The sequence below is a fragment of the Rhincodon typus genome, chromosome 26, assembly GCF_021869965.1.
Source record: "Rhincodon typus isolate 14 chromosome 26, sRhiTyp1.1, whole genome shotgun sequence".
NCBI classification, from domain to species: domain Eukaryota; kingdom Metazoa; phylum Chordata; class Chondrichthyes; order Orectolobiformes; family Rhincodontidae; genus Rhincodon; species Rhincodon typus.
Window position 1 is genome coordinate 24,657,052 of NC_063357.1, and position 13,933 is coordinate 24,670,984.

Below are 13,933 nucleotides of genomic sequence, written 5' to 3' on the forward strand. Positions count from 1 at the left end.
GACTCTGCAAGCATTTCACACATAGAATAATATAATTACAAATGCCTTCAACCTGTACTGTGAAAGTGCCCGAAGAATGCAATTGCCCTTGAAGAGTCTCACATCACTTACAAGTAGAACACATGCTCAGACAGAATAAAGCTTACTCTGCGCACTCCAGGTGTGATTGCAGCTATTTTCCATTTCCAATGTGCATTTATGATTCTTATAAGTAGGGAAGGCAAGTTCAGCCTGGCAATCAGTGGCCCCTTCCCCGAATCTTCCTTCCTGACACTCCCTGACAAGCCCATCAGTACTGAACTTTGACATTGAATTACATTTTCATCTCTCAACATGTCCTCCTGATCCCCAGCTCTACAGCTTAGATGTCAATCATCATACTACATTGTAGCCCTCATTGAGGCCAAAGTGATTGGGGCTTTCGATGACCTACCCCAACCTTTTCTGCAGTATCCTATGTTTTTTGATGCCCTATAGTGTCCCTTCCTTTGCAATTATTGTCCTGTGCACCCCAGCATGCTGCCTCAAATCCCAGAACTGACATTCTCAACTTCTTTACCACAACAGGGATCTCCAATAACACCACCTTGGCTTTCATTGAGCTGACACCCAGGGACTGACGGTGGTCCATCCCCCTGACCAATTTAGGTGCGCTGTTCAGACTGATGACCAACTGGATCCCTGTGAAATCTCTGCGTAGCTCCCTGAACTTTTGTTGCACTGGACCTGCAGGACTGACTGGGATTCCATGGATTCCTTGACTCTGACAACCCCAAGTGGCTGATTGACTATGTCTAAGCCCTGAACTGATATCAGAATCTGCCTTTAATGTACTGTATCAGGATCCCCTCGCTGAAAACTGTATTCCTTGGTCGGTGAGACTACTCCCCTTAGACTTTGAGATATGGCCATTTGGTTGAAACACATGCAATATGTTTGCCACATGAGCAGCTAACATATAGTGCAGGCCTTAGTTTGATGTAGTACAGCATATGTTCAACCTCTTGACTGTTTATGGATAAACAGCAAAATGAGACAAAAGTACCATGAGCTTTTAAGCTCTGGTTGAGGGGCCGAAGCACAAAAAGATATGGCAAGGCAGAGATGTTGTGAGTATCCAAGTCAGCACAAAGTGAGTGAGCACTAAGAGACCATGTCAGGAGGCCTAAGATTCACCCTGGTCCAATCCATGAGTTGGGTGCATATCGCTAATGTGCAAAGTGTCCCAGTGTTGGCATTACAATGAAATGTGCTTGCGTGCTCCAAATTGCAGCCCTGAAGTGCAGAACTGCACTGCAGGTGTGCCATGAGTGTGCAATGAGACTAGCATATGTCTGATGACAATGACTGGGCAGCGCGGGGAAGGGGCGTGATAGTGAGTGGTGATGTTGTTTGTCCTTGGGTTGTGCTCTGAGATGCTAAGGACTGCTGTCCAGGATGGAAGGTAGGAGGAACAAGAGGTGAGCTGGAGTTGACTGTTAACCACTCTTTCAGGTCCAGGATTGTTGCTGTGTAGTTTCTACCCAATGTGTGGGACAATGGGGAATTGCATATCAATGAGCTGAGGTTAGATAATAATGGAATGCCAATGCACATAATGAAACATGCCTCTTGTGCCCATTAGCGAGATATGAGTTCTGCAGCTCAGAACTTAATTATTGAATCAGACATTTTACTCTCTGCATTGAGAATCTCATTTCAGTATTTATCACTTTATTTTTCCGATTGACTTACCAAGGACAATGTCATTCAGGGGCTGGGAAGATTCCAATCTTTGGTCTGCAATTTGCTCTCAGTAGTGTAAGAATGGCGTGGCTATTCAACTTGCTGACAATCGCCATTGACTATTCATGATCTGTCACTAAACTTTCCTCAGATATGGCAGCTTCTCCATTGTGGCACCAGGATATGTCATGAGGACAAACAACGGTAAGACTTTCGAAAACCAAATATTGCAGATGCTGGAAATCCAAAATAAGAAAACAAAAGCTGGAGAAACTCAGTTCAGGAAGCTTCTGTGGAGAGAAACTGTTATTGTTTCAGTTTGATGACTCTTTAGTCAGAATAACAATTCTTCAACTTATCAAATTTAAGAATCTTCACTGAGGCACACAGCGCAAATCAGGAAGTAAAAGGTGAAGTCTCCTTAGACATAGGGCTGCTATCTCATTAGAGCGACGCAACTGGTGGTGGTTTAACATTGTGTACATGCTGGTCAAAACAACCGCCTAGCTATTGTAGTCCCATTTTTCAGCACTTTGACCATAGCATTGTATACCTTGTCATTGCAAGTGCACATCTAAATACTTCTTGAATATTGCTAGGGCTTCTGCCTCTACCACCCTTACAGACAGAGAAAATGAGCAATTATTTGGCCAAAATTAAAATTTCACAACTGGTGATGAAAACTGTTCACCTAGCCATGAAAACGTTGAATATTTGATTATCTTTGTTCCCTCATAATGTATTTTATTTCAGTATTTTTAATATTTCACATTCTTCATCATAGAATTCACAAATAGCAAGAGAAACACTGCACACTTTCCAAATTACAGCACTTAACTTCTGCAATGACATAACAGAAGTGATAGTAATAACCACGACTATACTACAAATCCCAGGGTAGGGTAATCAATCAGATGCATTTAAAAACAATATTCACCTCCCATGTCTGTTCCTGGAAAGTAAAAATATGGTTTGTAATACTGGATGATGAAAATTTAACACATGATATTCAAACTAAAATAGTAGGCACACTTACTTAAAATAGGAATATCATATGAATATGCTATTGATTAACCTACATTGTGATCAATAGCGATTTTCATGTTCAAAGGTTTCAAGGATACATACATTTAAAATGCTCAGTATATTAATCAGCATTCAATAAAGGAATATAGGTGCTAATGTCTTGATGTGCCAATATATCAGAATCCAGTTTTTTTTTAAACTTTACTTTCACTGATTTCCCATTTTTCCCTCCCAAGATAATTTAAATATGGCTAATCAACAGAGGTCAATTCAGACAACTGTCTATGGGTCTGAGGCAGTCAAAGATGTGATAATAAATCAGTTGTGTTTTAGAAATTATAGCTTCAGGCAGGATTAATGCATGTTCCAAAATGTTTCAGTCCCCAAATAATAAGCAGAGAGGCTGAATTTTGCAGTTTCAGGTATATCTGATAGACTGCCTTAACATAGAGTTTGCAGTCTCTTAATGCCCCAATTCAGACCGTGTAAACATTTACTGCAATACCTGCAACTTTCATTTTTCCTTTGAATTCCTCAGTACCAGCATGTTGAGCTAAAATTGCTTCTGGAACCAAATATTTCGAAATAGGCAAGAATACCTCACAAATACTTCTGCCTTCATTGAGAAATTTCAGACACAAGCCTCCGCCTTGTAGTTTTAAAATAAAACAAAGAAGTGCAGATGCTGGAGATCTGAAACAAAAACAGAAATTACTGGAGAATCTCAGCAGGTCCGGCACCATCTGCGAGAAGGGAGCAGAGTTAACAAATCTGGTGACTTCACCAGAACTGTTAAAAGCTAGGAAAAACTAGCATTTGTGCTGAAGCTGAAGTGGAGGAGGGGAAGAGGTGAGCAGATTGGTGGAGATAGAGCCCAGAGAGATGTGAAAGGGGTAGGCAAACAAGGAGATAATGGATAAAAACCAAAAGAACTGTAGATGCTTAAAATTAGAAATTCAAAAAAACCCAGAAATTGCTGGAAAAGCTCAGCAGGTCTGGCAGCATCTGTGGACAGAAATTAGGGTTAATGTTTCGGCTCCTGTGACCACTCCTCAGAACTAGAGACAATGGATAACAGGCCAGGACCAAAAAAATGCTGTATAAGATATAATAACAGCTAAGAGTGAGAAAATGAGCTAGCTGTGCTGAATGCAACCTATATAAAGTGATAATGGGCCTAGGAGAATGTGAGAATGGATGACTGTGTTAAAAACAACCCACGTCATAACAGAACCGGGCGTGTGGTAGGCAAAAAAACATGGAAAGATGGAATCAGACTCTTAAGTTATTGAACTCAATGTTGAGTCCTAGAGGCTGCAGGGTCCCCATGTGGAAAATGAGATGTTGTTCCTCAAGCTTTCGCTGAGGCTTGCTGGATTAGTGCAGAAGAATTTCACAGTTCTTCGAAATAACAATTGCACTTGTAATCAACAAGGCATGGCAGCAAGCTGAACTTATGGATAAATATTTCATCAAAATTAATTTATAGGTTTGTTTAATTAAAGGCTGTGTTTGCTGTTAGAACATATTTTGGATGCATAATGTCTTCAAAAAAGTATAAAGACATGGGAAAATAACTATACTGTACACTTCACCAACTTTGGAAAAGTAGCTTGACAAGCAAAATGCAACGAAATCAAGCAATAAACACATATTGTATATTTTTAACGTAACAAAACATTCCAAAGCACCTCACAAGGATATTTTGAAACAACACTAAGTTTTAAAAATATGCTCAAATAAACTTCTTTAACAAAGCCTTACAGTTCATGTTTTAAGTGAGTTAGTCACAAAAATAACAGTTAAAATATTTCATGATAGTTGACAAAAACTGAAAGAACTGCTGATGCTGTAAATCAGGAATAAAAACAAAAGTTGCTGGAAAAGCTCAGCAGGTGTGGCAGCATCTGCGAAGAAAAAAAATCAGAGGTAACGTTTCTGGTCCGGTGACCCTTCGGGATGCCTTGTGTTTAACATTGTCTCTTTTTAACTTTGCTTTTAATATATGCCACACAAAATTTGTGTTTTCTTGATGTCCATGATCAAAGTATTTCTCTGTAAAGTTTGTGTGTTTTCTTACCCTCAAGGTGATTTGGTCCAATTAAAAATCAGCAGTGAGCTTTTGTGAATTTAAAATAAAGATGTTTATTCATTACCACATATCTACCCTGGAAGTTTAATTTCTCACAGTACCATATACAAAGATTAGATACAATTAAGAAAAAGACAAGTGATAGAATTATTTCAGTCACTTTTATCGTAGCCCTGAATTCATGTTTCAGCTGGAGTGGAGGTTTTGAAAAGCAGATGATTCTCAGTAAGCTGCAAGGCTTCTCATTGTTAAACTGCCAGGTCAACTGTCAGGTGAAATTGAACTTAAAATAGGTATGGGGGAGATGGGGTAATTCTTTCTCTCACTTTCAAGATTTAGCTTTTATCTAGGCTGTGTATTTTTTTTGCAGCTGGTTCAATGCTTTTCAGAGATTATCTTCCATGTGTTTGTGTCAGAATAGCTTCTGCTGTTATTTTTTAAAGCCAGTAACTGACATAGCTACCTTACATGTGTCCAGTTATAAATCCAAAGTCCTTTTCCAAGCAAAATAGTATATTTGGTCACTAAACATCATGTTGGGGGTTTTCACCATTTGAAATAGCCAAGGTGTTTGTACTTGGGATGAGGTCCATCAAAAATAAAACAAAAGGCTTATGAGATTCATTTCATATTTGTCCAACATTGCACAGTGGCTTAGTGGTTAGCACTGCTGTCTCACAGCAACAGGGACTCAGGTTCAATTCCACCCTTAGGTGACCGTATGGAGTTTGCACATTCTCGTCATGTCTGAGGGTTTTGTCTGGGTGCTCTGGTTTCCTCCCATAGTCCAAAGGTATGCAGGTTAGATGGACTGGCCATGCTAAATTGCCCATAGTGTCCAGGGATGTGTAGGCTAGCTAGATTAGCCATGGGAGATGAAGAATTACAGGGAGAGGGTGGGGTCTGGATGGGATGCTCTTTGGAGGGTGGGCGAAATTGCCTGCTTCCATACCGTTGTGATTCTGTGAACACTGAGTTTCAATATCTCTATTAGCAATGTTGAAATAGAAAGAAGAGTCAGCTGGTACATTAGTCTTCCTTGTTGATGGTCTGGGATTAACAAATGAATGTATTAATTTTATGAGTGACTGTGATTGGCCATACATAATTTGGTACTTGTTTCCTATTTTGCAGAGAATAAGCAGAATAATCACAGGCAGATAAAACCTACAAATGCAGAGAATTACACTTTATAAATTATTTGAGGTGTAAATGTAACATAAAGGCTGATTAGTAAAGTGCAAGAACTCTGGCCTCAGTGTCAGGATGATTTTACTTAGTTGAAAGTGAATCATGCAAAGAGCTAATCACCAAAACTTTAAGGTAATATCATTAATGTGTAAAATGTAGACAATGACACAATTACAAAACATATAAACTAAAAGTACAAATAAGGAAATAAATGTGCTGCTATGAACCGTATCTATTGTGAGATTCACTAAACCAGTCAAGATATTAGATTGCAGGAAAAACAGAAGTTGGTTCCTGCTTACAGCTTCAATAAGACAGAAATGTACAGTGGTTTTATCCAACTTTCCAAAAGAATGGCTTTTCAACGATGTCCTATTCTTTGTCTTTTGGGAAGAATCTGGTAAAATGTTCCATGAACTTGGTACATTAGCCATCCCTGAGATAACCTTGATAAATACTAAAACAAGATCAGCCAGTAAATAAATCATCAGAAAAAACAAACTCTGCCCAACTGTCCATAAAACAAAACTCAAGTTGGCCATTCGGCGGGATACTGGATCTGTGAGGGCCTCAGACACGTGCAGTAGCAGCCACAAGATCAAAAAGTTCATTACGAGGAAACCTTGAACTTTTATCCAGTCTTTTACCAACGTTCTCTTCTTCATTATGTAAATGCCAACCTGTACACCAGCCATGTAAATGGCTATGTATCCCAGCAATGAAAAGAGTCCTTCTCTGTTGGCATTAATGAATCCAAACCTTGTGCCTTTGCCATCATTTCCATGTAATATAAATTGCTTCAGATTTGTAATTTCAAGGAGCAACTGATAACAGACGGCAACGCTAGCTGACAAGATCCAGGAACTTCTCACAGGGCATAATATCAAAAGAAAAGATGACGAGACCCTAACTATTGCCAGTGTGAAAAAGAAGTTCCAATGTACACCATACTCAGTTACATGCTCATGATAGTCCACTGCTTTAACACTTATTAAACGAGCTAACCCTAAGAAAACCAAAGGCCAAACTGCTATGATCTGTTTAATCACAAAACTGAAATTGGAATATGATATATTTTTGTTCTTTTGTCTTGCTTCAGGAGATACAACAGCATTTGCAAAAACAAAAGCTGCCACTCCAAAATCCATAATCCCAGTTCCATACGTTTCAGCTTTGGCATAGCGTCTTGGAAATATTGGAAAGTCCACAGCTAGAATGCTGATGCCTGTCTTTATGTTAATGAAGACGCGAAATAAAGTGACAAAGGGAATGCAATTCACATCCAAGCTGGTTTCCAAAAAAGATCTTATGACTTCCTTTAACTGCTGACGAGAATGCTGTTTTCGTTGACTGTATATCTGAAACACAGATAATGCAAGTACAGCTACTAGAACCAGCACCAACCAGTGAAGCATATCTGCCAAAATTGTGCAGGACAGTACAAGAAATGCCACTAACACAATAAAATCAATCAGAAGTCTTTTCCATGATGATGTTGCACTTTCTCCAACAAAATACATTAATATCAGTCCTCGATACGTGACACATAATGCAGACAGAATTAAACCCAATAAATTCTCCGCTAGAGTAGTACCACTCAGGTTACTGATAAATTCTACTTTGAGTTCTTTTTCTGCCATATTAGGAATGATCGTTTTTCCTGAACAAGACACCTTAAAATATTCTGTATTTGGTAAGAGAATTACATTAGATTTAATAAACACACAGAAGTCATTGACCAGAAACGTTCAGTCTCTCTTCACAGATGTTGCCCGACCTGTTGAATATTTTCAGCATTTTGTTTTTCGCTTACAATTGGGATGAGTTGTTTCTGGTAAGTAAAATAAATCTTACGATATCAAACGTATTTTCAAGAGGAATCCAACAAGTGTAAGATGATCATTTTGAGGGCACTCTCGTGACCTAATTTCTCATGAAAAGAAGCATTTCTGAAGAAGGGTCTAGGCCCGAAACGTCAGCTTTCCTGCTCGGCCTGCTGTGTTCATCCAGCTCTGCACCTTGTTATCTCTATTCCTGAGGTTTGCTGGTTGTGCACTTGCGGTGTTTAGAAATGAGGTTGAGCACATCACCCACAACAAAGAAAGCATCGGACAGCCATTCAATGTCTTCTGTGACAACACAACTGAAAGCAAGTAGTCTCCTTGTCAGGAACATCGGATGTAATCCCCTGAGCCTCACAGTCTTACAATATCATCCCCACAAACCCGATGCATTAAGCACCCAACTGAGCGAGGGACAGGGCCACAAGGGGGGATCCATTACCCGAGTCGTTTCGTCCTTGTCACCACAACACTATCCAAACGTTAAATTCGTTCGGGTGAGGATTCATTAATTTGCTCACTCCCGTGCCCTTTCAACGGCCAAGCTCTTCGCAACAGGTTAAAACAGCACGGTGGACGAGGCGACGATTCAGGCTCAGGCCGAGGCCTGGGTCTGGGTCTGGGTCTGGGTCTGGGTCTGGGTCTGGGTCTGGGTCTGGGTCTGGGTCTGGGTCTGGGCGGCAGGGCTCCCTCCCACCCGCGGCTTCCCGGACACCAAGCTGCGCGGCGTCGCGTGGACGCGGGAGCAGGGACAGGGTGAAAGGTCACAGCGATTAGCAACGGCCGCCTGACCCCGCGAGTTGGGCGCGCTCTCGCCAATCCCCGCGAGATGGGCGTGCTCCCGCCAGATCCCGCCCTCCTGCCTGTTCGGGATGGGGAGCGGGAATGGCAGCTTTCGTGAGCAACGTTCGGCGAGATCCGAGGGAGGTTCATCGCGCGCGGGGAGCTGCCCCCTCGGCAGCGGGGAGTCAGGTAAGAAGGAGAGGCTCAGAAAGGCTCGAGATGAGGGGCTGCTGGTCTCTGTAACCGTTACCGTCAGCGCTTCACTGCCACTCGAACGGTCTAAGTGAGGCGGAGAGTTTGATTTATCCATACAAAGAGTGGTATCCATGTGTCTCACTGTACCGCACACTTTCACTACCGCTCTTCTTCGATTATGAAGCGAATTGCAGTGTTTTGTTCGAAAATTAAAAATCAGCAAGGCGATGAGGAGTATTTCAAACGATACTACGCGTCGGGGGAAAGGGGCGCTGCCGATCTTACTTGGGAATTTCAAATAACATACAATCTCAACCACTTTGATGATAGTCACCAAACGTCGATAGGATTTGGTTTTGCTGCGAAGAACCAAGGAGTGTTTGAAGTTGTGAAAGGCTCCGTATAAATGCACGTCTTCTTTTGATTTAACGTATGGTCACCAAACTCTAAAAGATGACTTCCTGATCGTGGAGGGAAAGAGCCTGGATGATTGTAGGTCGCTGTTTTCCTTTTGCTGCTTGGGACAAAACTAGCATCGTCTAAACATTTAAGTGGCAAGATTGCTGTGATAGTGCCGCCGTGAATTAAATACTTGCTTTTAATGCTAAGTCGTGAGAAGTCTAGACAAAAGAAGGAAATGAATCATCTATGGTTCATGACTATAATTCGCTTTTCCTGATGTCCAAAAATACGATTGTATTCGAATTTCCATTGTATTTCCAAACCGACTTTCTCTATCCCTTGTCTTATGAGTGTGTTTGACGGTCAAGAGGGCAGGATGAAGTTCGGCTGTGATGCAAACTACCGTTGAATAACTTGTCGAGGAATGGCAGTTTGTGGTTTATTGGCATGACTCGTTATAATGAAAATGCACTCCTGAAAAACTTGTTTATTTCTGGAAAGGAGGAAATTTGAAAATATTTTGATTTTAAAAGGAGCGAAAACTTGACTTTCAACCTTAACAATGGCCTGTCACTACGACCGTCGTGATAATAATAAAGCTGAATGCGTTTCATTAAAGACCATGTTGTGGCAAAGTTGTACAATATCCCAAAAGCAATCCCTTCTTTTACCCCCATCCCCCCCTTCCTTGAACATATCTTAGAATCGCACGAGTTTTTTTTATTGCGTTCTACTTTACTAGACTGGGTGCGATAACCACAGAGTTTAGGTGGTAAGTTTGAACTTGCATTGCTGGATTTTGAGTAGTTTTATACAGCCACTTGCAATGCTGATTGATTTCAAATTGACCAATCGCTTACAGTTGAAAGGACAGTTTTAAGTTTGGTTGAAAATTATGTACGCCTATTAAATTTGACCTTGCAATGGAAAAATAAATTACTGTAAAGGTTTTGTCAGAATATTTATGAGTGGAATTTTTCTGAGCATAATAGTTGAACCATTAAATTCCTGGTGTGTGCAGCAATAATATTGTTCCTAAGATCCTTTCTCTGAGACTGTAAGAATAGGCTTGTGTCCCTTACTGACTTGGACAGAGTCATCTTGTTGAGTCTGACTTTGTGTTAACAGTCAAGCCTTAACAGATTTTTGAGTTTAACTCCACCCTGTTGAAAAATGCCATGCTGGCATTAGGATTATAGACATTTTCAGTGGGCTGTGAGTGTTCTGTTACAAAACTAGCAAGCTAGAAATGACTCGGAGCCAAGATGCGTACTGTTAAGCCCCTGTCCTGGCTTGTGAGCAATGCTTCGGCAGCAATGTTCAGATTTCAATGATAGCAGTTTTCAAGCTGTAACTATTAGTTGTAACTTCTTACAATTTTTGTATTTGCTCTTTGAATATGAATTTAGACAATTGTAAAATATTCTTGATAAAACAAATTGCTTTTCAAAGTACACAGTTGTTGACAATTTAATGTTTATGGGTAGAGTACAACTGTAAGGATTGTGGTGATGAAGTGTTAGTGTCCCTACCTCTGAGCCAGGACACCTGGGTTCAAGTTCCACCTATTCCAGAGGTGTGTTGTAACATCTCTGAACAGATCGACTGATTAGAAAATTAGAGCTGTAAAGACTCTTGTGGTGCAGTGGTAGAGTTCCTACCTCTGAGCAAAGAGGCCCGAGTTCAAGTCACACCTGTTCCAGAGGTGTGTATTAACATCTCTGTACAGGTTAGTTAGGAAATATCGAGAATACAGCAGTTCACCAAGAGCAGAAACATAAGATGGAATTTTCCTGGCGTCCTCAGTGGTGTGGGCAATGGCGGGAACTTTGGTAAATTATAGTAAAAATGAAAAATCAATTCTTGACATTAAGCAAACAGTCTGATTTTTCCCTTAAGGTTAAAATGATGAGTTGTAAATTTTGCTATCATTGGTGACTGGACATTTCCATGCATTTATGTCTTATTATTAGCTACTCTCGCCTCACCTATGTGCAGTTTGTGCTTCTCCCGTGCACTGGGGAGCAACGAGACAATGCCAATTCCTAACTTGAAAGTCAGACCAATACCACTAAACTTTGCAATGTAAGGTGACCATGAGTTCCAGTGCTCCTTTCAGGTTGTTATTTGTGCAGAGACACGGATCTGTTTCATGCATCTGCATTAGGTATATTTTATGGATCTTCGATTTTTTTTTTTTTTTCTCTTAGCGTTGACTTATTTCCTCTTGCTTGGACAATCAGCATCTGTGGCTTGCTTTGCCTTTTAGCACATTGTGGTCCTCTATATTCTCACTGAAGCAGCAAGTTAATGGCTTGGCTTGCTTTTTAGCGTAAACAGAGGCACATAGCTTGTCATGGTAGCCAGAACTGAACAGTCAAGAAGATGAATATGTTGTTGTCTGACACTATGCTACATCATTGTCACACCTGTAGCATATGCGAGCAGCTTATCTGGCAGCCACACGGCATATGCTTCAACCAAATGGTTGGCTCTGAAAGCCAAAGAAGACTAACCGTTAGCAGTGTGAAGCTGTCAGTCTCAACTCTCAATCAAGGACATCGTCGAATCTCAGTTTGGGGTTTGGCTGTGGTGAGTCATGCATTTGGTGTGAGTCGGGTCTAGGGATCTGTGACCTTTCAGTCTGAGTTTCAGGCTGCAGTCAGTTCTGCAGGTCATCAAAACAGTCTGGACATCACAGATAAGTCATTTAGGGAGTTGAAGAGATATTGGTCTTGGCGCTGAGCCTTTATTTATCAGTTTGTGATGTGGGCCAAGTCGGAACTGGGGTTTTGGGCAGTAAGCAACAAGGAAGGTTATCGGGGGTAATGAATGCAGTGTACTGGAAAGTGGGAAACTCCAGTTTGGGACTGGGATGTGTTATACTCTGATGCTGAAGGGTTAATGACAGTGAAGGGATCAACACAAATGTACAAATGGATCTAATATAGCATAGGACAGTACTGAAAGCTGATTTCACAAGTTTCCACCACTCTGATTTTGCTGTGTGGACATTGAAATTAATATTGGACAAGACAATATATTAGGCCAAGGGCTGTGGGGAAAGTTGGGGATATTAACTGTTGAATATAAAAGGATTGGATGTGAACGTGAGGATTCTGAAATCTGACAGGAGTTGGCAGGAATAGCGACAAAATATGGTACGTGAAGTGGGGGAGAAGAGAAGAGAATCTTTACTGGGTGGAGCCTGTAGCTCGCTCTCAGGAACATGACCTGAATAGCATGCCATCTTTGACCACACCTCGACTCCACAATAAGAAAGAAGAATGGCTGGCCACAAATTTACAGTGGGTGGAATAAAATTTCGTTTTATTTTGGTCTATTGGGTGTGGTGTAAAAGTTTGCACTGAGTTCATGTTTGGAAGGTAATTGAGCAGTGGTCATTACCTGTGCTTGAAGGAGTGTGTTCTTTCGTTAAGCATGTAGGAATTAACCTTTGCCTCCAGAGAAATGTGCACTTATGGATGTAGTGGCACACACACGAGGTGCCCATAAATATGGAACATAACTGGAAGCAAGCCACTATTACAAGGCATTTGTTTAGCTTCTGTTCTCCTTGTTAAAATGCTAGGTCTTGGTTACATAATGGATGTGAGGATTGAAGGATACATAACGTCTACGGCTAAGTAGGATACACCTCCAAGTTGAGCAATGTTCCAGTCCTCCTTGGGATGCATGAAGAGGCTACTGAACTCCGGCATTGTGGTCACATAACTAGGTCTGACATCTAAAATGGTAGTCGGTGAGATGTCATAATTGAAAGCGCATATATGTTTTCAGAATTGTAGGCATTTTTCCAATAATGTGTCACTGTGCTATTCTGTGCCCTTGGAGAGACTTTTTTCCTTGTTCTCTCACTATGTCTCAGTGCAGTCCTGGTGTCTGCAGCTGGGATGGAAAGAACTTTCTCTTTAGTGGACTTTATTGGCTTGTTGGATTTGGGTAGATGATCCTAGGGGTGTTTGCAGCTAGAGGGCTCAGACATGCTGAGAGTGACCTGTCCAAATGTAGGCTCATCCTTGTTGGCTGCAACTTCTGCAGGGTTGGGGATTGCATGGAGATCAACGAGCCTGAGATCTTTCGAGTGTACTGAGAGGTAACCTCTGGGGAGTCCTCTGTAGTTTCTCTGTCTGTGTGTCTGCTGGTACCACTACCTCTCCTTGAGAGGAAGGAGCATCATATGTGGGGTCAAGATCACTTGGCTTCCTCTTCCCATGCCTAATGCTGAGCGCCAGTGGCTAAAGTGATGACATGCAGATGTGCATGCTTTTCCTGCAGCCACTGAGTGTCCTGTTAGAGCTGGCTTTCCAAGACACTGTCAGCGTGTCCATGAAGACAGCAAGATATGTGCATGCCAGCATTGTGATAACATCAGTGGACTTCTCCAAACTTCACTTCACTATCTGTGTGTCTCTGAACAAACTTGTCTGCTTTTCCTGTGATTGTACAAAGTAATTAACGGCTAACACTATAGGGTCATTTTTTGACTGTACTCAAGTCGTGCCTGGTCTCCCGCAGTCTGCAGTCCACTGACCGTCAGTGAAGGTGTCAGCTGTGGAGACCTTCTGGCGATGTGTTCACCAGTTTGAGCTCCTGGTTTTAATTTATTTAGAAGAGAAGAGAATCTTTACTGGGTGGAGCCTGTAGCTCGCTCTCA

The 13,933-nt window shown here is 41.4% G+C and overlaps 2 protein-coding genes across 3 annotated transcripts in view; one reads left to right on the forward strand and one right to left on the reverse strand.

Moving 5' to 3' along the window:
* Positions 1–6,030: 6,030 nt before the first annotated feature.
* On the reverse strand, positions 6,031–7,674 carry pigw (phosphatidylinositol glycan anchor biosynthesis, class W). The gene has a single exon (XM_020514413.2). It carries the CDS (start codon positions 7,672–7,674, stop codon positions 6,151–6,153), a length of 1,524 nt encoding a protein of 507 aa, XP_020370002.1. The 3' UTR covers positions 6,031–6,150.
* Positions 7,675–8,496: 822 nt separating this feature from the next.
* The window catches only part of LOC109914804 (unconventional myosin-XIX), a 54,324-nt gene continuing 48,887 nt past the window's right edge, over positions 8,497–13,933 (forward strand). For both annotated transcript variants that reach the window (XM_020514412.2, XM_048612589.1), the window contains exon 1: positions 8,497–8,847. In XM_020514412.2, the coding sequence (XP_020370001.2) occupies positions 8,761–8,847 (87 nt within the window). In that variant the 5' untranslated portion in view covers positions 8,497–8,760. The remainder of the gene's footprint in view (positions 8,848–13,933) is intronic.